Source organism: Kwoniella dejecticola, chromosome 9, assembly GCF_000512565.2.
Source record: "Kwoniella dejecticola CBS 10117 chromosome 9, complete sequence".
Classification (NCBI taxonomy): Eukaryota; Fungi; Basidiomycota; class Tremellomycetes; order Tremellales; family Cryptococcaceae; genus Kwoniella; species Kwoniella dejecticola.
The window spans coordinates 1,347,365-1,362,067 of record NC_089309.1 but is presented as its reverse complement, the minus strand read 5'-3'; the positions used below and the strand labels follow the sequence as shown (position 1 = coordinate 1,362,067).

Below are 14,703 nucleotides of genomic sequence, written 5' to 3'. Positions count from 1 at the left end.
GATTATACATGCATACTCATCGACCCATATGATTTTGCTCTTGCTTCAAGAGCTTATATACAACTTGCTCAAAATATCGTACAGTTCACTCTGACTCCTACTTTTACTGTCACCTCACTCGGACTGTCACTCTCACTTGACGAGACTTTCACCCTTGAACATCCCCACGTTCATATCCATACTCACACTTACACTCACACTTCCGCTTACTCTTACACTCTCAATGACACCCCTATTCGCGCTCACGCTCACGCTCAATACCTACTCTCTAGTTCTTTCCTCCTCTTTGTCTCTAATCTATCGACCCTATCTTCGAGGTATTGTAAATCATGATGGACGTCAATGAACAGGTCGGAGGTCGTGGATGTCTGCAAAGTACACCAGCGAGCGAAATGAGCACATTTCATTTGACTTCACTCGATCAACTACCACAGCAGATCCGATCCGAGCACGGACCAAGACTCGGCTTTGGACTTACAAAATCGTTATACCGACTCAATAAAGCTGTAATGTCGTTTTTGACTTTTGTCAATTCTTTGGAACGGACTTGATGCTCCTTTATAGCGTGTATCAAGTTGGGTTTGAGGGGTATCAAATCTATTTGTAGTTTTGCAATTGTCAGTCACACAATGGCACGGAGAATTGATATCAGCTGAATGTCATTCGTACAGGCGTGATGTACATGACGGCGATGACGAAGAAGGGGTGTGTTAGGACAGTCTCAACGGCAGAGAGATTTAACGTCTCAGCTCACCCTCTAGCTGACCACTGCCTTGCGCATCTCTCTGAGTCAAAAGATCGATCTCCCTCAGCGTCCTGTCTGCTTCTTTGAGATCATTCGCTGATTCCATTACCATAGTCAATTTGACTTGGTCAGGTAACAAGCTGGACTCGTCCGTGTTTGGCATAGGAATACCGGTATCGTTGTCGTTTGATGACTTATTCGATTGACTTTGCTCTAGCTCTTGTTGTTGAGAAGAGGAGGACACGGGTAAGACGGTGGAAATATTCAGAAGAGGTAGATATTGATCGTCTATCACAGAACATATACCAAGCCATAAATGATCAGCTGACGATGAAGATTCACGGTTGAGACTTCTATAACATGAAACTACTCAATCACTCACACCCCTCTATGAGCCGCTTTATACCTTCGCTCTCCCTAGAAAGCCTTTCAAAGGCATCTTGCGATTCTCTCACTTGCCGTATAACAGATTTCCTGGAACCAGGACTCGATAATGTGCTCTTGTCCTCTGAGCTTGAAGACGAAGCTAAGGAAGGAGGAACGCCGTATAGTTGAGCTTCGATCGCTCGTAGACGAATATCGAGAGGTAGGAGCGGTGACTGATTCTGATTTTTGGTTTGCGTAGTCATTGTGAGTGGCCTGTTGTGTCGGCTTCGGCCTTGCGATGCGAGCAGGTCTTGAGCGTTGACAATGGATGGCGGAGCGAAGTAGGCAATTGGAGGAATGCAGCGACAACGATAAATGCGAATGGACGGACGCGTCCCACCTTCAAATCCGCTCAACGGCCGGTACCTGATCAAGACATATGCATCATAGCGTAATCGCCCTGGAATGGGACGAGACACGTGGCCTGTCAATAAATGCTTAGAGCTATAGAGCTTAGAATTTTGAGGGTGTTAGGTGTGTACGGTGACTGATCATCGACATCGGCCTGCGTTCACTTCATGCATCTACACTCTGCTCTTCATTGGGGGCGACAAGACATCGATCGAGACCGTCCACTCACCGATTGAAGCCGCAAAATGAGCTCCTCACTCTCCACCAGACCTTTATTCGGGGGCGCGATTGATCTGGACTTGCCGCGGGAGTACCTCGATGCGAGGTAAGTCAAGCCAACGTGTGCCGAGTGCCGTCTGCAGTTTGACCTTCTTCGAATGCTTCAGGCCTTTGTGAGGCTCAGGCTGAAATACTCTGCTGACATATCTGCACACATCTACACGGTCTTGCTCTTGCCCTTGCCCTCGATATAGTGACCTTCGCCAGATCCCTGATAATCAAGAGGTCTTCCTCTCCTCCACCTCGGACACAGCTATCGTCCTTGAGGTTTTGGGTATGGTGGAAGAGGGTCAGGCGGGTGTAGATCTATGGGAAGCGGCCAAGTGAGTCTCTCTTTCTCCAATACAAGTGTGACTCATTTGTGCTGGTTGACTGATCAATCGGTGACTGCGGGTGCAGATTCCACTTCTCCTCAATAGCACACGATAACGCTTCCCTCGAATCGACAATCTTGACTACCCCTCCATCGGCACCTATCCCTTCTGGTCCAGCAACAGCATCGGCGTCGGCATCGGCCACAATTAATGGGGAACAACCTGTAAATCCAGAAGCAACGACGATCAGCGGTACTCAAGTAATACATAAATTCTCTCATAACCCGACTGGCGCACCTAGGGAGGGACACGAGGACGATACCCCCGATACAGTCTGGATAGGCGTTGGTTTATGGCGCATATGGTTTGAAGATCAATCCACTCAAACGAAGATGAAGAAGAAAGCCGACTTAGTGTTGAGTGTGAATGTGAATCTGTCTGCTGAAGGTGGGACGGGGACGCAAGAGAGGGAAAAAGTGGAGAGTTGGTTCTTTGATCATTGTGTGAAGAGCTTGAAAATCAGGGATTTTGGGCTGTTCGGTGATTCACAATAAACCTGTTGATCGGACGATCGATAGAATAGAAGAGACCGGTGACACGGAGACACGGATGACAATATGTTCAACCATTGGACGTGAACCAGGTCGATAGGTCGAGAAAAAGAAAAATCGAAAAGTCAACGAGATCAGGCCGACAGTAAGATTATCAAAAAGGGTACTGGGCATCGGGTCGCAATTGCAGTGCTCAGCTGCAACTAAAGAATGATGCTAAAAGTACAGAAGAATGAAGGTCGACCTCTAGTGAACCCGTCACACCCTTCGCAACCGATTTGATCGGTTCCAATGTGTGTATTTAGATGATGACCCTTCGTCACGAACTGTGTTTCACTTGTAACCAACCATCTATGTTAGCTAGATAGTGCCACGGATGTTGGATAATATCTGTGATGTACGGTGTACAATGTATGAGTAAAGTGGGATGCATGCAATACAAATTCATCGCATGAAACGCTAATGATACATGAGATACATGGACGACTGTTATTACAATGCAGTGAATCTCGTCATGTAGACTTGACCTGGCTCCTCTCCGACGACGACGGAAAGTGAATGATATCAACACAGCCTTCCACGTTACTTCCCCGCACCCCACAAATGCTTCACAAACACACAACGATGAAGGGCTACAATGCTGATAAATGGACGCTGCTTCATACTCATTCATCGAGGCGTGTCCCGATGAAACTCCCTGATGAGTGAATTTAATTCCATGTCTAGGCCAAATATCGATACGATCCCATATCGTCGGTTCTCTCCAGGTATTCCCGCTGTATCAATGGGTTGAGCATTAGCTCATTAGCAAGGCAGCTCAATGCCCTTGAAAGAAGCAACAGATCTCAGATCGAGTCAAGACAAGCCACTCACATCGATCAAACCCTCGATCCTCTTCTTGATCAAAGACATGGACGGGCTGAATCGACTCGACAGTTGGTGCGCGACTTCAGATATCAGGTCGTTGTGCGACATGGTCTTTCGGTCTTTCATGATTCGCACGATGCAAGCCTGGCGATTTAGGATAAGTATGAGAATCAGCTCTGTGTTCGGTCTTCAATCCCGTAAAGAGAAATAGGGCAATAGGAAAGATTTTCGGCAATGAAGGAAAGAGAGAAATAGGGAAATCCCTAAGACAGCGCATGTTTTTTTTTTCCTCTTTCGAGACTCTCGATCCACTCCGATTTTCGTATTGGGAGAAGAAAAGCGACAACAGGTGAGATCAAACCCACCTCGATCTGGTGTTTTCGCTCTTCATCAACCATCTCCTGCGTCTCTTCCCTTTCCTTCGTGTTCTCCACTTTACTAGCAACCTGCATAATCTTAATCCTCGCCATAGGCGACGTGAAATTCTCATTGAATTCGAATCTGTCGCTTGGATTCACATCTCGGCCTTTAGGTATCTTGGTCAATACTCTGAATTTGGCACATGCGAGGGATTGTAATGTTCTGACTAGATCAGAGTCCGGTAAATCCGTCGAAGCTTTGATATCCTACGTGTGTCACGCGTAACATGTCATCAGCAACAAGTAATTCCCCAACCCATACTCTGATTCTCCTGAATCATCTTTACGGCGAACCAATGAAATATCAAATACTCACGGGGTACGATAAATTTTCACCGGATTTAACGTTCTCAAACAGGAGTAATACGACGAGCGCATGAGTCGAGAGATTCAGATCATGCGACCGGGCTTTGAAGCGGACTTTGACATCTGCAGTCCCGAGATTACCTTGCCACGTCAACCGCCTGCCGGAATGTCTGGAATCGTAATACCGCTGGAAAGTCTCCATCGCCGGCTGCAGGGCTGCAGGGAAGGTACATGTGTTGGTAGCTACGATAGGTTGAGGCCAGTATGAAGCCGTCAGGACATTCACATTTAGGTCGATCGGTATAGCCTATTGCCCCACCAAATCATTAGTCCAACTGACATCCCTACCAAAATCGATGAAAGATGTTGAATAGGATGACTCACGCCATGACGATTCAAGTAATTCCTGAATGTATTGGCGCTCTCGTTACTTAGTCTCATATCTGTGAACATCCCTTCCAATTTCTGGGTAAATTGGAAACCCCTACAACGACGACAATGTCAGTCAGCTTGACATGCTTGACTTAAGGCAAAATCGAAGGGAAACTCGCATCTCCATCTTGAGTTTGGTGACCATCTGTTTCTCCGAATCATCACTTGCACTTCTGGCATACAACAATCGCCTGGCCAGGTGGTTCTTGTAATATCGCTCGAACTTGTCCTTGTCAGATAAGAACCTGAACAGCACGATCGTCTTTTCCAGAGCCGTCTCAATCTCAGTATCCGATCTCTACACGCGCGGTCTCATAGTCAGCGGTATATCCGATGACGACGAGGTGGAAACGTACAGCTTTTGTACCTTTTTTGAGGTTCTCGTCGATGAACAATGACAGGTATTCCGGCGCTCGCGGATTGGCATTGATGAACGATTGGAATGCCTAGTAGCACACATCATCATGTTCAGCATGGGCGCATCTTGAGCTTGCGAAAGTAGACGGGACCTCACCTCATTGATGGACACTTGGACCTGCTTGTCGCCCATGAAAGCGCTGTCCAATATAGTATCGAACTTATCTTTGAGATCCAGAACATCCTGTACCCATTTCAAGGCTGAGCTCAGCGCGTTGTTCGCTGGTGTGGTCTTCGGCCTCTCCCTTTCCTTTTCTTTCCCTTTCCCTTTGCCAGTGCCTTCCGCCTGATCGTCATCCTGGTCGATCGTAGATGGCCCAGCTTCAATCGAACTTCCCTCGTTCACATTCTTGCCTCGTTCTTCGATGTCCAAGCGCAACGCCGCCCTGAGCGACGTCTTACCTGCGTCTTTAGGGACTTTGAGGAACAGAGTGTACAGTCGTCGTAGATCTGCTATTCGATCGGAATCTACCATGACGACAAGCCCGCTGCCGGGCATGTCAAGTATGGTCTGTAGATGCGGGGTCAAGAGATTGGCGACTAATAATTCCTGCAGTGCTGGCTGAGTCGTAGTGGAGAGGTAATGGACTGTACGATCCGCTTCTTCCGCCAGACGCCTCTCGACCTATCGATCGAGGAAATTCAGCTTCACTTCAAAGCGTAAGTAATGACTGTCCGGAAGGAAGGGTGAGTACATACACGTCTCAGATATTGCGCCGCATCTCCCTTCTCCAGCTCATCAACAGCTTCGAGACCGTAAAACTCCGCGCTCCTCTTTAGGAATTCCGGCTCGAAATCCATGACATAAACCGTCTTTCCACCCTCCCTCTCCGGGACATTCAGGCGTAGCAATATATCCGTACATTCTCTGACCGTCGACCGGGTGATCGTCTCTCCGTCCCGTTCAAGTTGCACTTGCGAGAGCAGAGTCGATATCAGATGCGTGTGTATTGGGTATTTCGACGATCGGATGATATGCGCCAGAAAGAGGGTCAAGCCGACATCGTATATTAGCGGTAAACCGTTAGCCAGCGAGTAGCCTTTATCCTACATCGACCCAAAGAGCATTTGAGCATACGCACATGATCTGAGCGCAAAGAAGAGGGGATACTTACCATATACTTCAGGATATCCCTAATCTTCCTCATTGAACCTGTATGATCCTCCCATGCGCTCTTGATAGCTTTCAAGAACCTATCCCCTTCTAAAGCTCTTTCAATAGCCTCAGCTCCCCCTCCCAGTTTGCCTGCTCCCCGGGTACCCCCCGACCTTGGGAAGGTAGGTATGATTTTCTCTTCAGCTAATTTGTCCAGGTATTCTACAATCAACGCTTTGACCCCGTTGTATAGCTGATCTCCGTCTGCAGGGAAAGAAGGTCAGCTCTTTTCGGCGAGAAAGTCATAACGAATGATCGATGTCAAGCCACGCTAGCTCACGCTTATGGAGGACCATATTGTACCCATACCGATAATGCTCTTCGTATGATAAACTCGACGCGTTGTGATTTTGGATCTCCCGGATGGCATTAGCTAGTTTCGTCCATGTATCCTTGATTGGGGTTTCCGAGGTTGGCTGATGCATCATGGGTAGAACATATCAGCTCTGTTGCCAAAGTTACGTCGCGGCCTGTGAACACATCCGCTTACTCGTTTGGGAGGCCGCTGCACCAGGAAGAGCGGCAAGACGTCAGTACAGTTGACTTTGTGATGAGAGCCGAGCTGAGTGACTGAACTCACGATCTTGGGTTTGCCCCTGCGTGCAGCTCCCATCGACATGGCCATGGTGCTGATGCTATCTCTGGGGTTGTGCGCCGGAAGTAAATAGCTCGTGGGTAGTGTTGAGGGATGCAGATGATGAGGAAACAGATGAGATCAATATGACATATGACTGAATTGTCTGTGTCTGTGCGAGCGGTTACCACATTTCGGTGGAAACATCCGAAAGGTTCAATAACAATCTTAACTTTTCTCTTCTTTTCATTTCATTTCGTCACCTCATCCATCTTACATCCTCGGAACTCAGCCGCACACATGTCAGCTTCTTCACGAACAGCACTGCATGTGCTTCGTCTGGTGCTGCGTAGTCAGCCGACGCAGTTACCTCGACGTGCAGCGTCTTCTGCGGCGACAGCGGCAGCAGCTCTAGTTCAAGATACCGACAATTCATCCTCCTCCTCCAGTGCACCTACTAAATCACATGCCATACCATTCGCAGAGCTCACCGCCAGATCCTCATTCCTCGAATCAGAATCGGACGAGTACACCACTGCTTCCCTTCTACTTCCCGCTCGCGAGGTCGACTTAGAACCGATACCTTGGCCCACCCTATTTCCTCATGCTGGAACTTTGCCGCCCAAGTCGAAATTCTGCGACCCCATATTCAGGCTGGTCTCCCAAGATCGCTATAAAGACGCCCTCCTCATCTACTCCGAAATCCTCTCGCATAACGATAAAGTTCGGCGAGGTGTCCTTGCCGGTCATTCAATCAGGATACAACATCGACACGCTTACCTTCGCCCCGCGATCCATTCGTTGAAGAAAGGGGACCACAAATCCACTTTGATGTGGTTGGGCATCTATCCTAACAGACCGGCAACATATAATCACCCAGCGCTCAAATCCGTCTGGGCACCTATGATAGAGATCTTCATCAACGATAAAGGATCTTTCAGGGACGATCCCGAGTTCTTGGCTGAATTCTTGGTTTTAGCTGGACGAAAAGGATTATTACCTACTCTCTTGCCTCCCATCTTACCCCATCTGACATTCGCATTCCCGCCCGAAGACTCCACATCCATCTTGGGTCGAGCCATCCAAGCGTATAGGGAATCGACCACCTCGGACACGTCGGATAGTGCCCGAGCGCAGTATCAGGAGGAGATTGTAGATGCTCAGATTGCGGGATGGTGGGGCTCTTATTTGCGCAAATTGATCATAGCTGGATGGAAGGACCAAGCTAGATATCTGGTCGATCACAAACCCTTCTCAGGAGAATGGGATGGCATCACGCGGAAATACATTCAAGAGGAATTAGAGGATGAGAAACGGAAGCCAGACTCTATCAGAATTGCCGATACATCCAGCGTCATACGGCGAATTCGATCTTCGTTGGTCGATCTACCCACACCGACAGAACTGGCAACATTGCTTCGAGCGCTATCTCATCCGTTGCTGAAATCAGAACACCCTACTTTGGCAGCCCGATACAAATCTCGGTTCACGCGTCCGCCAAGCACCCATAAAGCGCGGAGACTTCCTACGATCCAACAGAAATTATGGATTCACGCTGAGATCCTCAACTTGCAATTAGAGGGGAGACATCAAGACGCTGTCGATTTATTCAGAGACAATTTCATATGGATAGGATTACCCGACCAAACCAAAATATATGGCGAGATACCTGTTATCGATAGACGGATGGTGAAGTCGTACCCCTCGATACACATTTTGACAAGTGTCATCCCATCAATAATCTATACTTTGCCCCACCCCACATCCAAATCGGCTCAGACGTTCTACTCGACTTACATCGACAGCATAAACACATACCCACCATCACTAAGACCCACTAGCGCCACATACTCGACGTTATTGAGGGAGTTGACCTATCACGCGGGAAGTCTGGCTGGACTCAGGGCGCTAAGAGCGTTGACTGATAATGGCATTGAACCTGGACAAGAATCCTATGCGGCTGTACTGTACGCTTTGGCCGGCAGGAGACAGATCGACCAATTCTGGAGCTTGTTCAGTCAGGCTGAGAGAGAGAATATGCTTCGAACGAGGACGTATCGGGGTCTAGTGGCTGTGTTGGTCAAGACGGGCTTGGCGAAAGATGCGGAGAAGGTCTTTTGGCGTGCCAAGGAGAGATATAAGGATGAAGATGTCTTTGAGGGTTTGGAGATCGCTACAAAGTAGTTGGTCTTGGGTCGCAGTCATACATACCATTTGCAATATCAGCGGCACCGACGTGGGCTTTGCGTCCCCGGCCGAGTTGTATGACTGTATAGACTTGCTTGTACAGCGATATGCATGTATACTCTCAGTGGGGGCATACCAAAGAGAGGGAGAGTGACGATTTGACTGATTTGACTGATCTGATTGGCGGGATGGTGCCCCACGGAATTATCAACCACCATATGCATCAACAAATCCATTCCACCGAACAACGTCAACTCTGATAATGCCCATATACGATATCTTCCAGATGCAACATACAAGCCAGCTTCAAGAAATGCAAGACCAGTATCCGACGACATGACTTGACGCCTGAACATCAGTAACCTTGTTCGCCCACCCGAGATGATCGACTTCTTAGGTGGTGAGCCTCCTCGGCCTACGACGATTATACCCAATCAATGGATCATCGACCTTCCTGCTCCCGACACCCAGATACACATTCGGCAGTACAGAGCTCCTCCTGAAAACGGTCAAGTCTCTGCTGGTCCATCTACCTCCACTCCGAGCTCAAGCTCAATCTTTCGAGATGTCCTTGTGGACCCGTTCGAAAGAGCTTGGCGGCTTATCAACGATCATCCAGATAACAACGAAATACCTGCTATTCATAATGCCCTCAGTCGGCCTTGTGCGGTCATTGCGAATGAAGGAGGGGAGAAGATGTTATATCATTTCAGCAATGCAGGAGCCGGTCATAGCGAAGGCGAAAGCGAAGTTCCGGCATACGAGGGCCTAGAAGGTGATTTAAGACTCCTTCCCTTTCGCCTCATTTTGCTTGACTATAGTTGGAACTGATGAGACCGCTATGCGATAGAGATCACTCCAGCGCCTCAGCTTCTGAGCATCACACAGCTCGTCAGTTGCTCTCAACACGGGCATGACCCCTCCTGCCTCGATCCCAAGCCGCTAGACACCGGTGCGATATCGACTTGTAAAGTCTCGCTGGATCTGTCGGGGGGCGTATCTCGCCATTTGGAATTATTAGCTTCGGCTCTGGTGGAGAAGATCGCTTGGCAGCAAGGAAAAGGCAGTAGATTATTGACGCAATCATCTTTTACAAGGTGAGCCCAACCCATCCATGATCACTTTGTCGAGCTTACTTGACCTGACTGGACTGATTCGATACACTCTAACAGCTCGTACACTTCCTTCAACTCCTCCCTGCGTCCTATCTCCTCGCAAAGATTCTTGCTGTCCGTCAATCCTCCAAGGCAGCCATCATCGAGCACCACACACACTCCTACACCTTTACTGCTCTCCCCACTCAATCTCCCGGCTCTTCTACTATGCCCATCCTCGCTCACTTCAACTCAAGAATCTCACCTGATCTCATCGTTCGACTCGGCATTCGGCCATACATGGAAAGAAGGTCGTTCCGAGCGGCGAACCAGATCCCTCATGCTGGGCGAGTCTTACTCCGATTGGTCCATATACTGGGTACCCCTCGATTCTAGTACTTCTTCGATAGCACCCCCCAATCACACCAGGGACAAGGGGAAATTAACGCCTCGACAATTAGTTGAGAAATGGCAATCTTTCCAGGGAGTTCTGACTATCTGGCCAACCCACTTATCGCACCCATACTTCCTCTGCAGCGCCTCTACTATCCGCCGGCCGATTGCGCGGCCTCACACAGATGCAACGACACATACAGACCTGTTGGGAATCTCAGCGGGGCTATTCGATTTCATGTCGACGTATAAAGAGCCTGATCCGCCTCCAGACGGGGACGGGGATGGGGATGGGGAAGATGAAGATGAAGAAGAAGATGTAAATATGGATGCGGAGTCCACAGTGATAACGGCCGAAGCGGATTCGGACCAAATCTTGCAACAAGCAAACTTACCCGAAGTCAATGAAGTGGAAAGCGATTTAGATGATTTGTTCTCCGCTCATTCAGATTCACCTAACGTGACTATCATCCCGGATCAAGTACTGGATCAACCGATCCTCTCGATGATGGACACAGATCCGCCTATCGAGAGTCTGGACGGATATATCACGTCGATGCCGATTACCAGTAGTGGGGATAATAACAGGCAATTGAGTAGGAATGGGACGGAGAATGGTCAGAAGGAAGAGATGGTCACTGAAGATGACTTTGCGTTCTTCGACTCGCCAACTGATGCAGTCGACATATCTACCGATCCAAATGACGTCTCCGCGGAGATGACACAGAAGAACCCCACCATCGACGATCACACGATGGCTATCGATGGTAGTCTTCCTCCCAGGAACGAATGGGCAACGCTGAATCCGCCTGTCTCGGATGCGAGTGATACCAAAGACGCCGCTTCCGAAGAACAACCCCTTGAAATGATCGTGCAAGATCAAGCGACAGAAGAAGCCCTTCAGGCAGCCGTGAACGGAAAAAAGATTGCTGTGGCGGAAAAACAGCAAAACCTTCCTACTACACTCATCGCTTCTCCACCGCCGACCGCAATACCGAAATTACCCAGTCCACCAACTCCTTCGCCGCCTCCGACGGAACTGCCGTCGTCCTGGCTCACAACAGACCTCATACCTCCCACCTTCTCGCCATTACCTCTTCTCCCTCTGTCTGATTCGCCGTTCCCGTATTCTCTGCCGACTCCAGCCCCAACCCCCTCAAGCCTGAATTGGGACCTGGTCGAAAGGCTCCAGCCGCCTAAATCGAACAAGCCGACATACGCAGATGACTGGAATATGGAGGACGAGCAATCTGACCTTGATGAAGAGGATCCATACACGGATCCACCCACGCCAATCACCGACTACACGACAGATAGCGAGGAGGAAATAACTTGCAACCAAAAAGCCAAAGCTCAGCCCAATGACATTGCCGAAGGGCATGATCACGAGATCGAGTCTTCCGGAGCTCGGTGTGTGGGAGCGGAATGGCTTCACTTGGTATACGAGTTAGCGAAGCTGAACGACATCGCGCAACTTTGGAATTCCTCCTGGATCAAGGCGCATGAGGTTCTTCCGATCCTCCCTCCCACCCCACCGGAGGAGGTGAGTCGTAAGAACTGGCTCAAAGGGCTGGATGTCGGTCGATTCGTCAAACAAATATTGGGAAACACAAATATGAGATCATCGTCCTTGTGTCTGCGATTAGGGTCGTCTAGCCTGAGTCAAACCTCAACATGGGCTGCTTTGGTCGAGAAGAATTGTATGACCCTTGCGGATCTGAGTCATGGTAAGTTGCTCGCGTTGCCCATTCACCAATGACTCTCACAGTGCTGGAACGAAATTCATTCTCGTTTGATGATAGATGTCAAGACTCGTCCTCTACCTCAACCGCAAATCTCAGCGGGATACCACCATTATTCCATCAACCTGAACATCTCTTCGCTTCAGTATTGGACTGAATTAGGCTTGCAACCTCATGGGGGACATAAAGACGTCAAAGCTGTATTCCTATGCGACGATTCGCCCGGATCAACACAGCGTGCGGCATCGGCTGGAGCCGAGATCGGCAGGGCGTGGCGAGAATTGCATTTTGGTAGCCATGAACTTGCGGATGATGCTATCATCTCCGCCAAATCGACTGTAATGGTAGAAGCAGCCGGTAAGTGTTGATCTACTCTCACGCTCTCACGCTCTTCTGCTTTACTGACTGACTAATTTCGAGTAGCCAACGTTTTGAACCAATCACCCGATGATACCGTCCTATACATCGTACTCCCTCACAATCCGCCCACTAAGCTGATTAGAGGTCTATTCAACTACGCCATATCCCCTGCGCCCTCGACAGTCGTCCACCTTCTACCCCAGCACTCATTGACGGCGTCGCAGTACAAGACAGTCGCTTCTGAAGTGTACAACAAAGTGTCGGAATCTATAAGGGAGATCAACGCCAGGAGCGTTCCTGATCCATACGGATTACATCATTCTTCATCCGACTCCGACTCCCACGAGAACGATGATCGCATCGCACGACAAGCCTTCACTTTAGCAAGAAGCGAGAACCCCACACCGGAATTCAGCATGTCTTGGCCGCTGAAATCGTATGATGTTTTGAACAATAATCGATTCATCCATTCGGCGTATACCGTCGACGAGGATCTGGGAATTATGATAGGTTTCATGATGGACGATTTGGGGAATATGTCCGATGTGAATACCTGGACTGATATAGCCAAGATGAAGTGGGAAAATAGAGTGGAGAAGCTGTGGAAGTGGGCAAAGGCAAAAGCGGATAAATGGGTTATTCAGTGGAGATTGAGTGTGATGCGTTGTGGCGGTATGGTGAATGATGAGCTCAAGGGTGAGTTGACGAGTAACCTCAAAGGGTCGCATCCAATGCGTTCCGTCATTGGTGTCTGTGGTTGTGGTCGTGAGCGTGATCTTTTTGATATCTGAGCTGATACAAATATCGCATTGATTCAGCTTGGAGGAAGATACTACAAGATGGCAATCTACCGATTACCTTGCTTTTAACGGCAGGTCTAGAATCAGAAGAAGCAAGTGACGCCAACGAAGACGAAGATATACCTCGGCCTAAAGGATTCACCAATATCCCTCCGGCGACTTTGAACGATCCGTCTTCAAGTATCATTGATTTGGCACATGCAGCGCAATTGACGATCTTAGGCAATAAATTACCGATCGACCTTATAGCTTCTTCTGCTTCACCTGCTACTTCGACTTCTACTTCGACCTCGACTGCAAGTCAAGAGGTGATATACCCAATCTCATCATTCTTATTGACCCTCAGCCAGTCTCAGGGATCGGAAAGTCAGACGACCTTATACAATGTGATCCATCATCAAGAACCGCCCTCAAACCCGGTTGGACCTTGGTTTGCCTCGACGACGACAAAGAAGAAGGACGGGAAAGAGAGTGATGACGCCGTGAAACTGGAGAATGAATTGGGAGAGGAGATATATCGGATTGGATGTTTGATCTTTGCCAAATGGGGAATACGGGGTGGAATAAAGGGGGTATTGGGTATGGCAGTGAAGGAACTAAAGGTTCTGAGTTTGAGCGAGATGGAATGATATTACTCGCAGGTACGCGTACTTGGATTGATTGATTGATCCGTTTAAGTGGTTGAGTTGTACAAGGATACAAAGGTTTTCTGCGTTTCTGTCTTTTTTTGCGATTGTGCATGGTTGGTTGTATCTTATATTCTGTTATCCATCATGTCATCATCATTGTACATGCATAGCATAGCATAGGATGAAATGAATCAGTCTTGTTGTCTATCTCACTGTGCAGCATGAATTCAATTGGGCTAACCTCCACTTGACTAACGTACAATTCGTTCGACGGGGATGATATCATCCGAGTTCGAAGCTCATGTTCATGTTCACGTTCGTTTTCATGTTGACGTGAATTTGATGCTTGTTCACTCACAGCAGATGGCCCTTGGAACGAACAAATAGAGCAGTATCACCATCATCAAGTGTAATAGGAGCTTCAGACGTTGTACATGGTCACGTGCCATAATTTCCATCAAGAGCAATATTAGTATTAGTATCAAGAACAGACAACGAATTCGTGGGGACAACACCGGCGCTCTCGAGCGGAACGACTGAAAGCTAAATCCTATTCGAGTGAACGCCAAAGAAGAGAAACAAGGAGAATACAAAGACGAAGACGAAGACGAAGACGAAGACGACCAGTCATTCATTCATTGGTACCAACACTACAATCTCA

The 14,703-nt window shown here is 48.6% G+C and overlaps 5 protein-coding genes across 5 annotated transcripts; 3 read left to right on the top strand and 2 right to left on the bottom strand.

Moving 5' to 3' along the window:
- Positions 1 to 254: 254 nt before the first annotated feature.
- I303_107446 (uncharacterized protein) lies at positions 255 to 1,374 on the bottom strand (the record flags this gene model as incomplete). Its single annotated transcript, XM_018410126.1, has 4 exons — positions 255 to 368; positions 479 to 597; positions 755 to 1,033; positions 1,128 to 1,374. 4 exons carry the CDS (start codon positions 1,372 to 1,374, stop codon positions 255 to 257), a joined length of 759 nt encoding a protein of 252 aa, XP_018261129.1.
- Positions 1,375 to 1,767: 393 nt separating this feature from the next.
- I303_107445 (uncharacterized protein) lies at positions 1,768 to 2,669 on the top strand (the record flags this gene model as incomplete). The annotated part of the gene is made up of 3 exons (XM_018410125.1): positions 1,768 to 1,847; positions 1,996 to 2,124; positions 2,201 to 2,669. The coding sequence occupies 3 exons, from the start codon at positions 1,768 to 1,770 to the stop codon at positions 2,667 to 2,669; spliced, it is 678 nt and encodes a 225-aa protein (XP_018261128.1).
- A 719-nt stretch (positions 2,670 to 3,388) lies between these two features.
- I303_107444 (uncharacterized protein) lies at positions 3,389 to 6,888 on the bottom strand (the record flags this gene model as incomplete). The annotated part of the gene is made up of 13 exons (XM_065969590.1): positions 3,389 to 3,442; positions 3,540 to 3,677; positions 3,899 to 4,159; positions 4,269 to 4,565; positions 4,643 to 4,742; positions 4,810 to 4,988; positions 5,047 to 5,136; positions 5,205 to 5,732; positions 5,807 to 6,154; positions 6,223 to 6,467; positions 6,544 to 6,679; positions 6,754 to 6,768; positions 6,844 to 6,888. The coding sequence occupies 13 exons, from the start codon at positions 6,886 to 6,888 to the stop codon at positions 3,389 to 3,391; spliced, it is 2,436 nt and encodes an 811-aa protein (XP_065825662.1).
- A 249-nt stretch (positions 6,889 to 7,137) lies between these two features.
- Positions 7,138 to 9,021, top strand: I303_107443 (uncharacterized protein; the record flags this gene model as incomplete). The annotated part of the gene is made up of 1 exon (XM_018410123.1): positions 7,138 to 9,021. One exon carries the CDS (start codon positions 7,138 to 7,140, stop codon positions 9,019 to 9,021), a length of 1,884 nt encoding a protein of 627 aa, XP_018261126.1.
- Positions 9,022 to 9,405: 384 nt separating this feature from the next.
- On the top strand, positions 9,406 to 14,042 carry I303_107442 (uncharacterized protein; the record flags this gene model as incomplete). The annotated part of the gene is made up of 6 exons (XM_065969589.1): positions 9,406 to 9,799; positions 9,875 to 10,121; positions 10,197 to 12,238; positions 12,314 to 12,610; positions 12,677 to 13,309; positions 13,432 to 14,042. The coding sequence occupies 6 exons, from the start codon at positions 9,406 to 9,408 to the stop codon at positions 14,040 to 14,042; spliced, it is 4,224 nt and encodes a 1,407-aa protein (XP_065825661.1).
- Between the last annotated feature and the right edge of the window lie 661 nt (positions 14,043 to 14,703).